General features: G+C 42.6%; 1 protein-coding gene across 3 annotated transcripts in view; it reads left to right on the top strand.

Annotated features, from left to right (window-relative positions):
- Window positions 1-10,698, top strand: part of NEMP1 (nuclear envelope integral membrane protein 1) — a 108,733-nt gene extending 98,035 nt beyond the window's left edge. For 2 of the 3 annotated variants that reach the window (XM_082208574.1, XM_082208576.1), the window contains exons 3-9: window positions 89-308; window positions 1,455-1,527; window positions 2,117-2,210; window positions 3,693-3,807; window positions 5,397-5,622; window positions 7,450-7,626; window positions 8,028-10,698. In XM_082208574.1, the coding sequence (XP_082064700.1) occupies window positions 89-308; window positions 1,455-1,527; window positions 2,117-2,210; window positions 3,693-3,807; window positions 5,397-5,622; window positions 7,450-7,626; window positions 8,028-8,220 (1,098 nt within the window). In that variant the 3' untranslated portion in view covers window positions 8,221-10,698. The remainder of the gene's footprint in view (window positions 1-88; window positions 309-1,454; window positions 1,528-2,116; window positions 2,211-3,692; window positions 3,808-5,396; window positions 5,623-7,449; window positions 7,627-8,027) is intronic. The other variant, XM_082208575.1, reaches the window with a different exon arrangement.
- The last annotated feature ends 967 nt before the right edge of the window (window positions 10,699-11,665 follow it).

Below are 11,665 nucleotides of genomic sequence, written 5' to 3'. Positions count from 1 at the left end.
CACTTGAGTGGTGATAATCTGATTTTTCTATATTTTAATGTTGGAATCTTCCTTGTGGCTAACCCTTTCCCACCTTTGTCTTTTGCAGATACGAGTAAAAAGCAGCAAGATGATCCGAGTCATCCAGGTGGAAAATGAGGAAAAACTTAAGGAACTGGAGGGATTCAATGTGTGGAACTACATCGGCTCCTTCTTCAAAGAAAAACTCAATGACACCTATGTTACTGTAGGTCTCTACAGTAATAAAACTTGTTTGAAAGTTGATGTGCTTGAAGAAGGCTCCAATTACACCATCATCGTTGCTCATAGTATGTCCTCTTTTACCTTAGTTGCTGGCTTACTGGGGAAGCTGTTAGTTGTGCATCTAATACTGCTAAATGAATTAGATTAAGCTGCTTACTTCCTGATACTGTGAACTGCAGGCCTTCTGGTTGACAGAAATGTAGTAGTGATGCGAGGGTAGGAATATCAGGACACTAGCTGGGCAAGTGAGTTACGTAATCTAGATGCTTTGTACTACATGTGGTGCCATAAGTAGGATGAATACTAGGATTTCATGCTGATGTCAGAAGCTTCACTATGTCAGGTTAATGGAGAAGTTGATTCATTTTGTGAGGGCCAAATAAGTCGCAGTGACCCAAAGTTCTTTTTTTTAAGCTTTTTAACAAGATGTAAGCTTGACTTATATGGTATTCTTCTGGTTTTAGTGATCTCTTACCATTCCTTGTGAAAACCTATGTGTCTAGAATATTTTCTATTGCAAAATGGACACATGACACTCATATACCAAATGTTTTTTAAAAAGAGATCCTATTTCTTAGTGTGAAATTTCAATTAATGGTTCATTCTTCTATACTTGGGTGCAAATACCCATCACTTGTGAATGACACATATGCACTGATCCTGTATATATTGCACAGGAGCTTGGCCGTTTCAGTATGCATGCACCTTTTGCAATTAGTGAACAGCTGTGTGCGTATTACCTCAGAGTACCAAAGTTTGAGTAAAGTCGAAATTTGTTCAATTCATTTTTGTATTTTATTTGGGAGGGATGTTGATGATGAGAACTAGTATTTTAAGGGAAAGTGTTAACTGCTTGAATGAGTTATGTGCTGTGCTGTGTTGTTTCTTCTTGGTAAGTTAGGATGTAGTGTGCTTGTTCCTACAGTAGATCAGCACTCTTAATGTTGCTGCACAGGAACTTTGTACTCTGCCCTTTGAATTAATTCTAGATTTGCACAAAGAGTATAGGGTAGTTTGGGATGATGCCCTATGAAAGACAGGAAGCGGTCATCACAAGTGTTGTGTGTCTGGCAGTATTGCTATATGAAGCCTCATCATAAATGGGCACTTGGTCTGACAGCATTTGAGATCACCTTATACCCTAATCCAAAAGATTTAGCAGCTCAAAGGTCAGTTCAACACAACGGATGAACTGTTTCATTTTCTTGCAGCATTTGATCCCAAGCTCTTCGTGGTTACATTTCTGGGCCTTCTGCTGTTTTTCTGTGCTGACTTGATGAGCAGGTGAGCACTGTAATGGGCGGCAGAAATGCCAGACATAATCTACTGCAACCATCTGCTTGGCCTGTAACAGCTACCAGATTGATCTTTCCTGTCTAAAGCAATGGTAGTAGGTTATATGGTTTTTGTTTTAATAATGAAAGGCTAATGCAGGGGTGGGGAACCTCAGACTCGGGAGCAAAATATTCTCCCCCATCCCAGGGCTCTCTGTCTGGCCTTTGAGACCCGGGACTCAGGACTGCCTGTCTCCAGCTGTGCCATGGCTAGCAAAGGACATGCTGCTTCTTTGTTCCACAGAAAGTTGCCTTTTGCTCTGCTAAATCATGGCTATGCTGCCCCCAGTGTCTCTGTGGACTCATGGCTTTGTGGGCTTTGCCAGAAGCAACAGAGAGAACAATCTCCACCTCTACATGGCAACTGTAAACTCCGGCTTGTTACCCAAAGGCCAGCCAAAGGTTTTGGCTCTTGGTGTATTCCAGCCATTTTCCCTTGTTCTTGTGGCGTGTGTTGAATATTTGCTGCTCCTGACAATCTTTGTGGACGTATAAATGTTATTCTTGCACAGCAACTGAAATAACAATTGTCTTTGCAGAAGTCCACTTTTCTTCTATTCGGCTGGAATAAGCATTGGCGTGCTAAGTTCATTGCTAATTGTCATCTATGTAATGTCCAGAATGGTGCCCAAGGTGAGTGAAAGTACTGTTCTATTGACAATACTAGACTCTTTGACAACAAGCATCCAGAAAGCCACGAGTTCAGAGTTCATCTTTCAAAATGCTTAAGCTTTAATTTCAAGTGCCTTATTCAGACTGTCCATGGCTTAAAGAACATGCAGGACACATTGACCACCCAGTCTTGGCTTGTCTTCCATACCGCTTTGTTGTCCATATTCCTCCTTTCACTGTTTTAAGTTAGCAAGAGGAATGAGTGGGATGGCAGAAGCAAGAGGAGAGGAAGCAGGATGTACAGCGGTGCTCTTTCCATTGCAAGTGAGGAACTGTAATAATCATTGACCCTAGAGAGGGGAATAATTGAAAATAGGGAAAAGAGAAACATTTGCTTGCTGTGGGCAGATGAACATGGCTCACATCATCACAGAGTGGGATTTTTATTGCACCCTTCTCAATATATGGCTCTTGCCTGATATATAGTAGCTCAGAAGCACTTCAGTGCCCGTTTTTGTTGGAATCTGGACTAACTTAATATGATAAATATGTTACTACTGTGGTTGCCATATATACTAGAAAAAAGTTAAATGATTTTTGGCAGTGTGTGTGTATGTGTTAGTGGGTATATTCCATTTTTGCTTGACTACATTCCACCAGCTTACCATATGCAAATTCAAATGTTAGTGGTTGTGCAACCACTTATAAAAATCCCAGTTGTGGTATTTTGCAATGTAGGAAAACCCATGCCATCAACCTCACAGTTCAAATGGTATATTTCCCTATGAGAAAAAAAAGGCATTCAGCAAATGAAAATTCCCGTCTTTGGACAAGTCTGTTCATCTGATAGTTAAATAGCTGCTTGAATTGAAATTGTCTGTTTCTTATTGTGCTTCATATTTCATATTGTGGAGTTGTGAAAAGTGTTTGTGTGTCCTTTGGGCCAAGTCAAGTGCAGATACACAGTTCAGTGGGGTTTAAGTAGAGTGCCATGGCTGCCCCGCCCCCTGCAATCCCTCATTCAGCACCGAAATTGGCCACTGTAGTCTAAGACCTGGTTCTCATAAGTGGGTAAAATGGGTAAACCTGTGTCTCAGTGGTATGCATCAAATGATTTAATCCTCTTCTGTTTAAAAAAAAAAGGCGCTCTCCCTGCATGTAGAGTGCTGGGAAGAAGGGTTCTAGTAGGGCATGTTGTGTTGTGTGAGCCCACACCTGCAACCTGCATAGTACAGTCTACATACAGGTTTGCCACTCCACTTGCTGTTGTGAGAACTGGGCCAAATGCTTCTCATCAGTCCCAACCAAAGAATCTGGCCTAACTTTATCTTGCCAGGCTATGCTGAAATATGCCTGCCTGCCAGAACCCAGCCATAGAATTGAAATTGTGCAGTTTGCATATGGTAACAACCTAGTAGTGTTGTATGCCTAATTTAGGGCAAGCTGGATTGTCTGCTCTGTCGAGAATGCGAAAATAGCTTGCTTGTTCTTTTTGTGCCCTAGAAAAGTCCCATCTACCTCATGCTAGTGGGAGGCTGGTCTTTTGCTGTTTACCTTATTCAGCTGGTCTTCAGAAACCTGCAGGAGATCTGTAAATTGTACTGGGAATATCTGCTGGGTGAGTATTTCTTGACTTTCTGTGCTTTCTTTTTCATCAAAGCCTGTGCCTTAGGCTAATCTTCATATTTTTGAGTGAATCTAGAATTCTAGAATCATAGAATTTTAAATTGGAAGTAGCACCAAGTTTCATCTAGTCCAACCCCCTGCAATGCAGGGAAATTCATTGCCTTCACTCTTGGGAAATGCTTAGCCTCCACACTTGGGAAATGCATTGCCTTCACACTTGGGAAATGCTTAGCCTCCACACTTCATCCTCAGCTCCCAATTAGCTTGAGTAAAGAGTACCCAGAGATCTAATTAAGGCAAATTTAGCTGCACTGATATTTGTTCACACCAAAATGACAGCTAAAAAGTGTTCAGCAAATTCTGCTCAAGTATGATTTGGAGTCACTTAAACAGAAATTTAAGTAAAACTGGTATTTGGATGGTGACTTCTAGTGGGATGAGGCACTGGGGTGGGAGTTATGAAGGAAATAGCCTGGAGAAGAGGAGGTTAAGGGGTGATATGATAGCCATGTTCAAATATATAAAAGGATGTCACATGGAGGAGGGAGAAAGGTTGTTTTCTGCTGCTCCGGAGAAGCGGACACGGAGCAATGGATCCAAACTACAAGAAAGAAGATTCCACCTAAACATTAGGAAGAACTTCCTGACAGTAAGAGCTGTTCGACAGTGGAATTTGCTGCCAAGGAGTGTGGTGGAGTCTCCTACTTTGGAGGTCTTTAAGCAGAGGCTTGACAACCATATGTCAGGAGTGCTCTGATGGTGTTTCCTGCTTGGCCGGGGGTTGGACTCGATGGCCCTTGTGGTCTCTTCCAACTCTATGATTCTATGATTCTATGAAATAATGACATCAGCTATACTACTGGATACAGTGGTACCTCGGGTTACATACGTTCCAGGTTACAGACTCCGCTAACCCAGAAATAGTACCTTGGGTTAAGAACTTTGCTTCAGGATGAGAACAGAAATCGCGCGGTGACAGTGGGAGGCCCCATTAACTAAAGTGGTGCTTCAGGTTAAGAACAGTTTCAGGTTAAGAACGGACCTCCGGAACGAATTAAGTACTTAACCCAAGGTACCACTGTATTGCATGTGTCTTGAAAGCGACTTGTTTCAGGCTTCTAGTTATGCAGTCCTTGTCGACCGTACCAAACCCTGACTTGGTTTTGATCTTGAGAGGTTTTTCCTTTTAATATCCCATGTGAGAAGCACGCACTGTGAGCACAGGAGTCATGGACTTAATTACACTTGGTATGATACAACCTTTCTAGATCAGCATCCCATTCATTTTAAGGCTTTTTGGTCCAGTCTTCCTAGAGCAGACTGTGTAAAAGACCTGAGTTCCTGGCTTTTGTTGCCTTCTGGAATCGTGCTGTTGGCAACATGTTTTAATCCTCTTGCTGTTAGGGAATAGTCAATGTTTTCTATCTATTTCTGGCTGATTTAGCACATTGTTTTGCTTCCTGGGGTCGTGCTTCATTCATTAAGTCACTCACCATGAGGATAGTTTAGGCTCCAGATTAAAAACAATTCTTGGAGTTTCTCTTTATGTTTCTTCCTTTATTTCCTTTCCTTTCTTTGCAGGTTACTTGCTCGTTGTAGGGTGTATCAGCTTTGCAGTGTGCTACAAATATGGGCCCCTGGAGAACGAACGCAGCATCAATCTCCTCACTTGGGGTTTGCAGGTTCTTGGCTTGCTTTTCCTCTACGCAGGCATCCAGATACGGCAGATCGCCATCGCACTGATCGTAATTGCATTCTGCACTAAAAACCTGGAGTACCCAGTCATGTGGGCCTATGCTATCTACAGGTGACGGATGGGAAGCAGGGCATTACTCATCCTAGAAGGCACAATCCAATAATAGACATTAATAGACTAGTAAGATAAGGTGTGTGCTTGTGTTTGTGTGTATGTACTCAAAACACAGTGAAATTTCTAACATGTACGAGAGAACAAGGATTGCCTGTTCAAAGATCACTTACTATATTTCATTCAGTGTTGGCCAAGTCTGTAGTTTATATCTGGATAATCAGAAGGAGAATGAATACTTTTGCATACATATACAGGGAGTGTCTAGACACTCCTGTAGAGGATAGTTGCTCAGAATGGGATGATTGTTGTTAATTATTTAAGCACTTAAAATTCTGGGGCACTGTGCAGCAATCTGCTGTGCAGCATATTAGATTGCAAAACTATATTGTTTCTTTAATATACTAGTGTAAAGAATGGAGAGGAAAGCAGGCAAATTCACGTACCAGTTGTTAAAAGTTATAGCAAGTTATGTAATTGGGTAAAGTTTCTTCTAATGACCAGTTGAAATAGGTGCTATGGGGACAGTGTTGAAAAAGGAGGACCCATTGACTGGATCCCAGCTAGCTCAGTCAGACCTCAATCGCAGCATTCATGTGCCACTGTAAACCATCGTTTTACTCCTCCCCGATTCTCTCCTCCTTCGTAAGGTGGGGCAGAAACAAACCATGATCCTGGCTCACTGCTGTGTCCAAACAAGGATTATGGTTTGTTTTGCTCCAAAGTTTGCTTTCTCATCATGGTTTGTTTGAATAAAGCAAAACATGATCCCCAGTTCAGATGTGAAGCCAAGGCAGGGATTGTGGTTTGTTTCCTTTGCCTACTAGTGGGGAGGAATGAAGCAGACATATTTACAGCAAGCCATTACTTATGGTTTACAGTGATGTTTGAACACACCCATTATCTCTTTTTTCCTCCCTCAGGTGAAGCCAGGTGAAATGGTAGCTGATGGAAATAGGTTATGGGAGGGGGAATACTAACCTAATGCTTTAACCCCCAATTAATGGGTATGCTTTTGCTCCATGCAGCCTGGGTTGCAGTCTGTATGGTGGAAGCTGGGTTGAATTGTTGGTGAGCTTGTTCTGGATGTTGAATGGCAAATATGGTCAAATGGATATTGTGTTGAAACCATTAAAATTGGGATTTCAGTTGCTGGATTGAAACATACCACTAGATGGTGCCTTCAGAGATTTTTGCAAGCTCTGTCTCCCTATAAAGACTAGCATCAATGTTTAGATGCCTGGGTCCTCCTGCTCTCTGTGTCTTTTCTTCTGTCAGGTGGGCCTATGAGCATAGCATATGAGAACATATATATTTACAATACCTGGCAAACCTCTTTTCAATTGAACTTTACAGCAGCAAGACACAAGAGACGTAAGACTGCTCAAGGCATAAAATTTGAGGCTGGGAGCGAATCGCCCTAAAAAGACAGTCAGTCTGTAAAAGGTCTCTCTTTGGGTCTGATGTAAGAAAATGACAGACAGGTCTGAGGTCTGTTCAAGTGTCTACCTAGTGTTCACTAGCTTAAAGAATACCCTACTCCGATTACTGCCAAATTGTGTTTAGTTGTTGTGCATCACAAGACTGTCTTGGGAAGAACCATCAAGATAATGCAGTAAGACTAGTGGGATAGAATCTTTCTGAAGAAGGTCTAGTCCTAGCCCAGAATCACAGTCTTGTGCCCTTTTGGTACAGACTCCCAGTTGCACCCTATTCTAGTGAAGCTCCAGAGTAAACACTCTTTCCTGAGCTGCTCAAAGGTTCTTGGAAGGCACCAGACTTTGAGGTTCAGACTTGCAGCTGCCACTAATGTCATTGCTATCCTAGCAGGAAGGTCTCCACAGCCCCAGAAAAGCCCAGCCCACCACGTCTGCTGACTGAGGAGGAGTACCGAATACAGGGGGAGGTGGAGACACGCAGAGCCCTGGAGGAATTGCGGGAGTACTGCAGCAGCCCAGAATTCTCTGCCTGGAAAGCAGTCTCCCGCATCCAGTCTCCCAAGAGGTACTGACCAAGATGACTAGAAGATGGGAGGGGAAAGCTGCATGGTGCTATGGGGTCCTTATACCCTTTGAGAGCCTTCAAAAGGGCAGCCTGGTTACAAACTCAGCTATAGGAGGGAGGTGGGATCTGGGGTAGTTAAGGGAAGGGGGGGGGAATGAGATGCAGGTTTGAAGCTGGCTTCTCTGCTAGTGCCACACGCCAGGAAAAACTACCAAGTGTGCATTGCTTTATTGAGTGCATGCTACACATGGAGGCTATTCCCCTGGCCATGCCTGCAGTTTGGACTGACAAATGTTTAATTGGCCCATGTTACATGCATTTCATGGCAGGCCATTAAATAAAAGTCAGACATCTGCTGGTTGCTGCAGTACTCTCACTGCTCTCTGCTGGTTTTTCCCCAGATTTGCTGATTTTGTAGAAGGTGCTTCGCATGTGGTCCCCAATGAGATCTCTGTCCATGAGCAGGAATATGGGCTGGGAGGTTCTTTTCTGGAGGATCAGCTCTTTGAAGAGGAAGATGGAGAGCGAGACTACAGCTTTGAAGAAAAGGAACGCGTGGACACCTTTTGGCCCCAGAACCATCTAAGTTTCTGAAACAAAGCCGGCTAGTATTCATGCAAATAGATTGGTCGATAATGCCCCTTGTTGACATGGGGTAGGAGTTGCAGCGTTGCTGCTCTCATCTTAGAGTGAGTACATGTATACCTAGTCTACTGTGGATGGCACATACAGAACAAGGTGTATATGCTTGGCAGACTGCACAAATGGGCTGGGGTTCTATTAAAACCCTGCTGCCTACACTAAACAGTGATCCGAACGTGCAGTGAGCTACACGTGGGGCAGAGTCCTGGACTCAATATCTTGTGGGCTGTGAGTGAATGAGGCTAGGCAACTGGGGAGCAAGGTGGAGTTGTGACAATCTATTTAAAACCTGCCGGTAATGAATTATTTTGCCTTGATTAGGCAGGGGCTCCAGAGGAAGGGCTTACACCAATGTGTAAGTTAGCTTTGCAGTAAGTACCTTAATTGGTGTCATACTTTGTTTCTTGGAAGCCCAGAATGCTGTCGTCCGAGGTCGTGACTTTTCATGGTGTCTGTGGTGGTTGGTAGAGATACTGCCCCCTTGGTGGCTCCTGCGCTTATCATCTGTTAGGCAACTCTTTCTTATGCTATCAGGCTTGATCCTGTGCTTGGCACAGTTCTTTAATGAACAACAGATGACCCACATTATGCATGTTTCAGCTCAAACAGGATTTTGTCTGCTTGCAAACAAGATGCAACCAATTTTTTTGGGTGGCCTTCTGCTGCTTTCTATGTTTTTGTTTGTTTTGAACTAGTTTCCTCCCAACATAAGTTTGCCTGTATAGCTCTCTGAAGCTGCTATTTGGTGTCAGAAAAGACCAACTAACTGATACAGGTACTATAACAGGATTTAACTTATGCCTTGCTACTTTCAAGCACCTGTTTGGCCCTCTCGTTACCACCTGGCTTTAAAAATTCTGACAGCTAAGTTAGATCCTCGGGGGTTTGTTCCTTTTAGCAGATGCAGCTTGGCACAATCTAATAAAGAGCTGTTAAACGTTATAGGCGACTAAGCCTATCAAATTCTACCACCTTTTTAACTTCAGGGATAGTTCCTAAATCAAGAATTACAGACATAATGGCAGCCTGATTCACTTAGGTGTAGGTCCTTATTACCATATTTCTTGAGCCTTTTTCAAATGAGTTTCTACAGAAAAATGTAGCAAAGGCCTACATTTTCAAAGTGGTTGTTTTTCCAGAGATCAGTTGAATTGTATCTTCCAAGCGTGGGTGGCATAAGGCACCATGAAGTTCTTTCAGGAATAACTCCCTCAAAATAGTTGACAGCATATGACAGAATTTGACTGGTTATATGTGCCTTATTTACCTAGTCTTGGAGCAACATGAGCAAACACAAAAAGGTGATAAGAGCTGTCATGTCCTGTGTTCTGGCTATTCTGTTTCTTCTCTGTAGCCTGATACTTGTGCAAATGCTGCCCAGTATATTTGGCAGTACCTGGTCAGCAGGATTTTTGGGATCGAAATTCTTCCTTTTCTCCATATTCAGAGATCATAAAAACAATATAGTTGATCAGAAAATGGGGAGAACTCCATGCTGTTGGTATACATTTTGAGCGAATTTAGTGTTACAAGAAACGGGACTACTGAAAATCACAACCCCCTGTCTGCATCCAAAATGGTACAAATTATCCCATGCCCTGATGTACTTTGCCATACTTTCTCCACTAGCTGCACCTAGTGATGTGGAACACAGAGAGGAAATGAGAAAGTATTACGATAATGGGACCAGAACAGGTTGTACTAGAAGAGCAGGAGAGAAGAAAGGTCATGGGGCTGGCCTTGGCCACTGCCTTAAGTTTTTTCAGTTCCAAATTCAGAGCTGGGGAGTAAATTGCTGGTGCCCTTTCCCCATATTGAGAGCTGAACAGATCTGATCAGACAGAAGCACCTGACCTTGTATATTGCAAAGTTCACTTGTTCAAAACTTACAACAAGAGTTTTTGCTCTACATTCTATGAAACAGTATGTGTAAAATGTCTTCCTCCAAGTGTTACAGTCAATACAAAATGCTGAGTTCACTTTGTCACAAAAGCAAAATACTTGATCTATGCAAATTGGGGATATAAGCCATTACGTATTTCTGGGGTAGTGGTGGAGGGGAATACCTCCTAACTGTGGTCAAACTGCCAACAGACAGGTTTAAATAAGTGTGTGTTTCTCTTTTATTTCTCCTAGGAGGTGGTCAGTATTTTTAAAAAAGTTACTTTTGACTGTGAATGTACTGATATGCCATATCAATGCTTTCTCGGTTGTGTAGTGAAGGTTAAGATTTTTAATAAAGTCTTTTTTGGTAGAAAATGAAACTTGTGATGGTGTGAGGGGTAAACCTTTCCACCTTCTTATGGAAGGTTTAGGAGAAACCTCTGCTTTGTTTTTTGTCTAAAATTGCCTCTTGATTGTTCCAAGCAGCTATTTGCTTGTTGGACTGCTCTCTAGCATTATGTACAATAAACCACTTGTGAGTTGGAAGCTTTATTGAAGAACAACAACCTGCCCCCAAACATGAGAATCTTCTTGCAGGTGGTGACTGCTGTTATTGCTTGATCAGAAAGGCCTGGTTGATGCTTCCTTATACAGCAAGCCTGCAATTTATGCAGATCTAACTTCTACACATTATTTTTTAGCCAAGGGCTAAAGGCACTGGTCAAGCTGTAATGTCTGGAGTTATGTTACAGTGGGAATAATGTGGCTTAGGCATGCAAGGCCACAGGGGTTTTGCAGAATAGTAATGGCACCCACACATCTAGTGTCCAAGGAAGGGTAGCAATAGCAACCCTCCAGTCAAATCTGCTCATGTTTAACCTTAAGGGCAATAAACTTGCTTTTTAAAAAACACACACAAGCCCAAGTCTGAACTTGGGTGACTGAACTCTGTGCCCCAGACTAGTTTCCCTGCTTTCAGAGCATGGTGAAGAGATTGACTACAAAGAACTACTAAACAACTCAGCTTAGAGACCATATGCAGTTCTAACAGAAGGTCGGGCACAAGAGTTTACTTGTTGAATTTGATTCCTTTAAAAAACATACAAGTGAGGTAATATAGAGTAACCACATTCATCAGAAAGCACACAGGGGGAGAAAAAGAGTAGATAGCAGCCCAGCTCTATCCCACACCCTTCTGTCTTGTCACACGCAGAAGGGTGGTCACTACTGAGAAGAGGAAAAGCATGTAACCATAGTAGCTCTTGGGATAGCCCTACCTGACTTCAGCTTCCTTTTCGGTGAGTTCACTGGAGACTGATGCCACAAATGCATGAAGGAACAGAGCATGCTATTATGTAAAGTAGCATCCACAGGGCTCTAGAACTTGGACCTCTCAGAACTGATGGTAGCCTCCAAACTTACTTTATTTGCTACTAATTGTTTAGCAGACAGGTTTCCTGAGTAAACAATGTGGCAGGTTATGCTTAGGTGCAAACAATAATAACGGTTAAAA

Source organism: Podarcis vaucheri (genome assembly GCF_965113315.1).
Source record: "Podarcis vaucheri genome assembly, chromosome: 2".
Classification (NCBI taxonomy): domain Eukaryota; kingdom Metazoa; phylum Chordata; class Lepidosauria; order Squamata; family Lacertidae; genus Podarcis; species Podarcis vaucheri.
The sequence above is the reverse complement of the archived record's forward strand: the minus strand, read 5'-3'. Positions and strand labels throughout refer to the sequence as shown.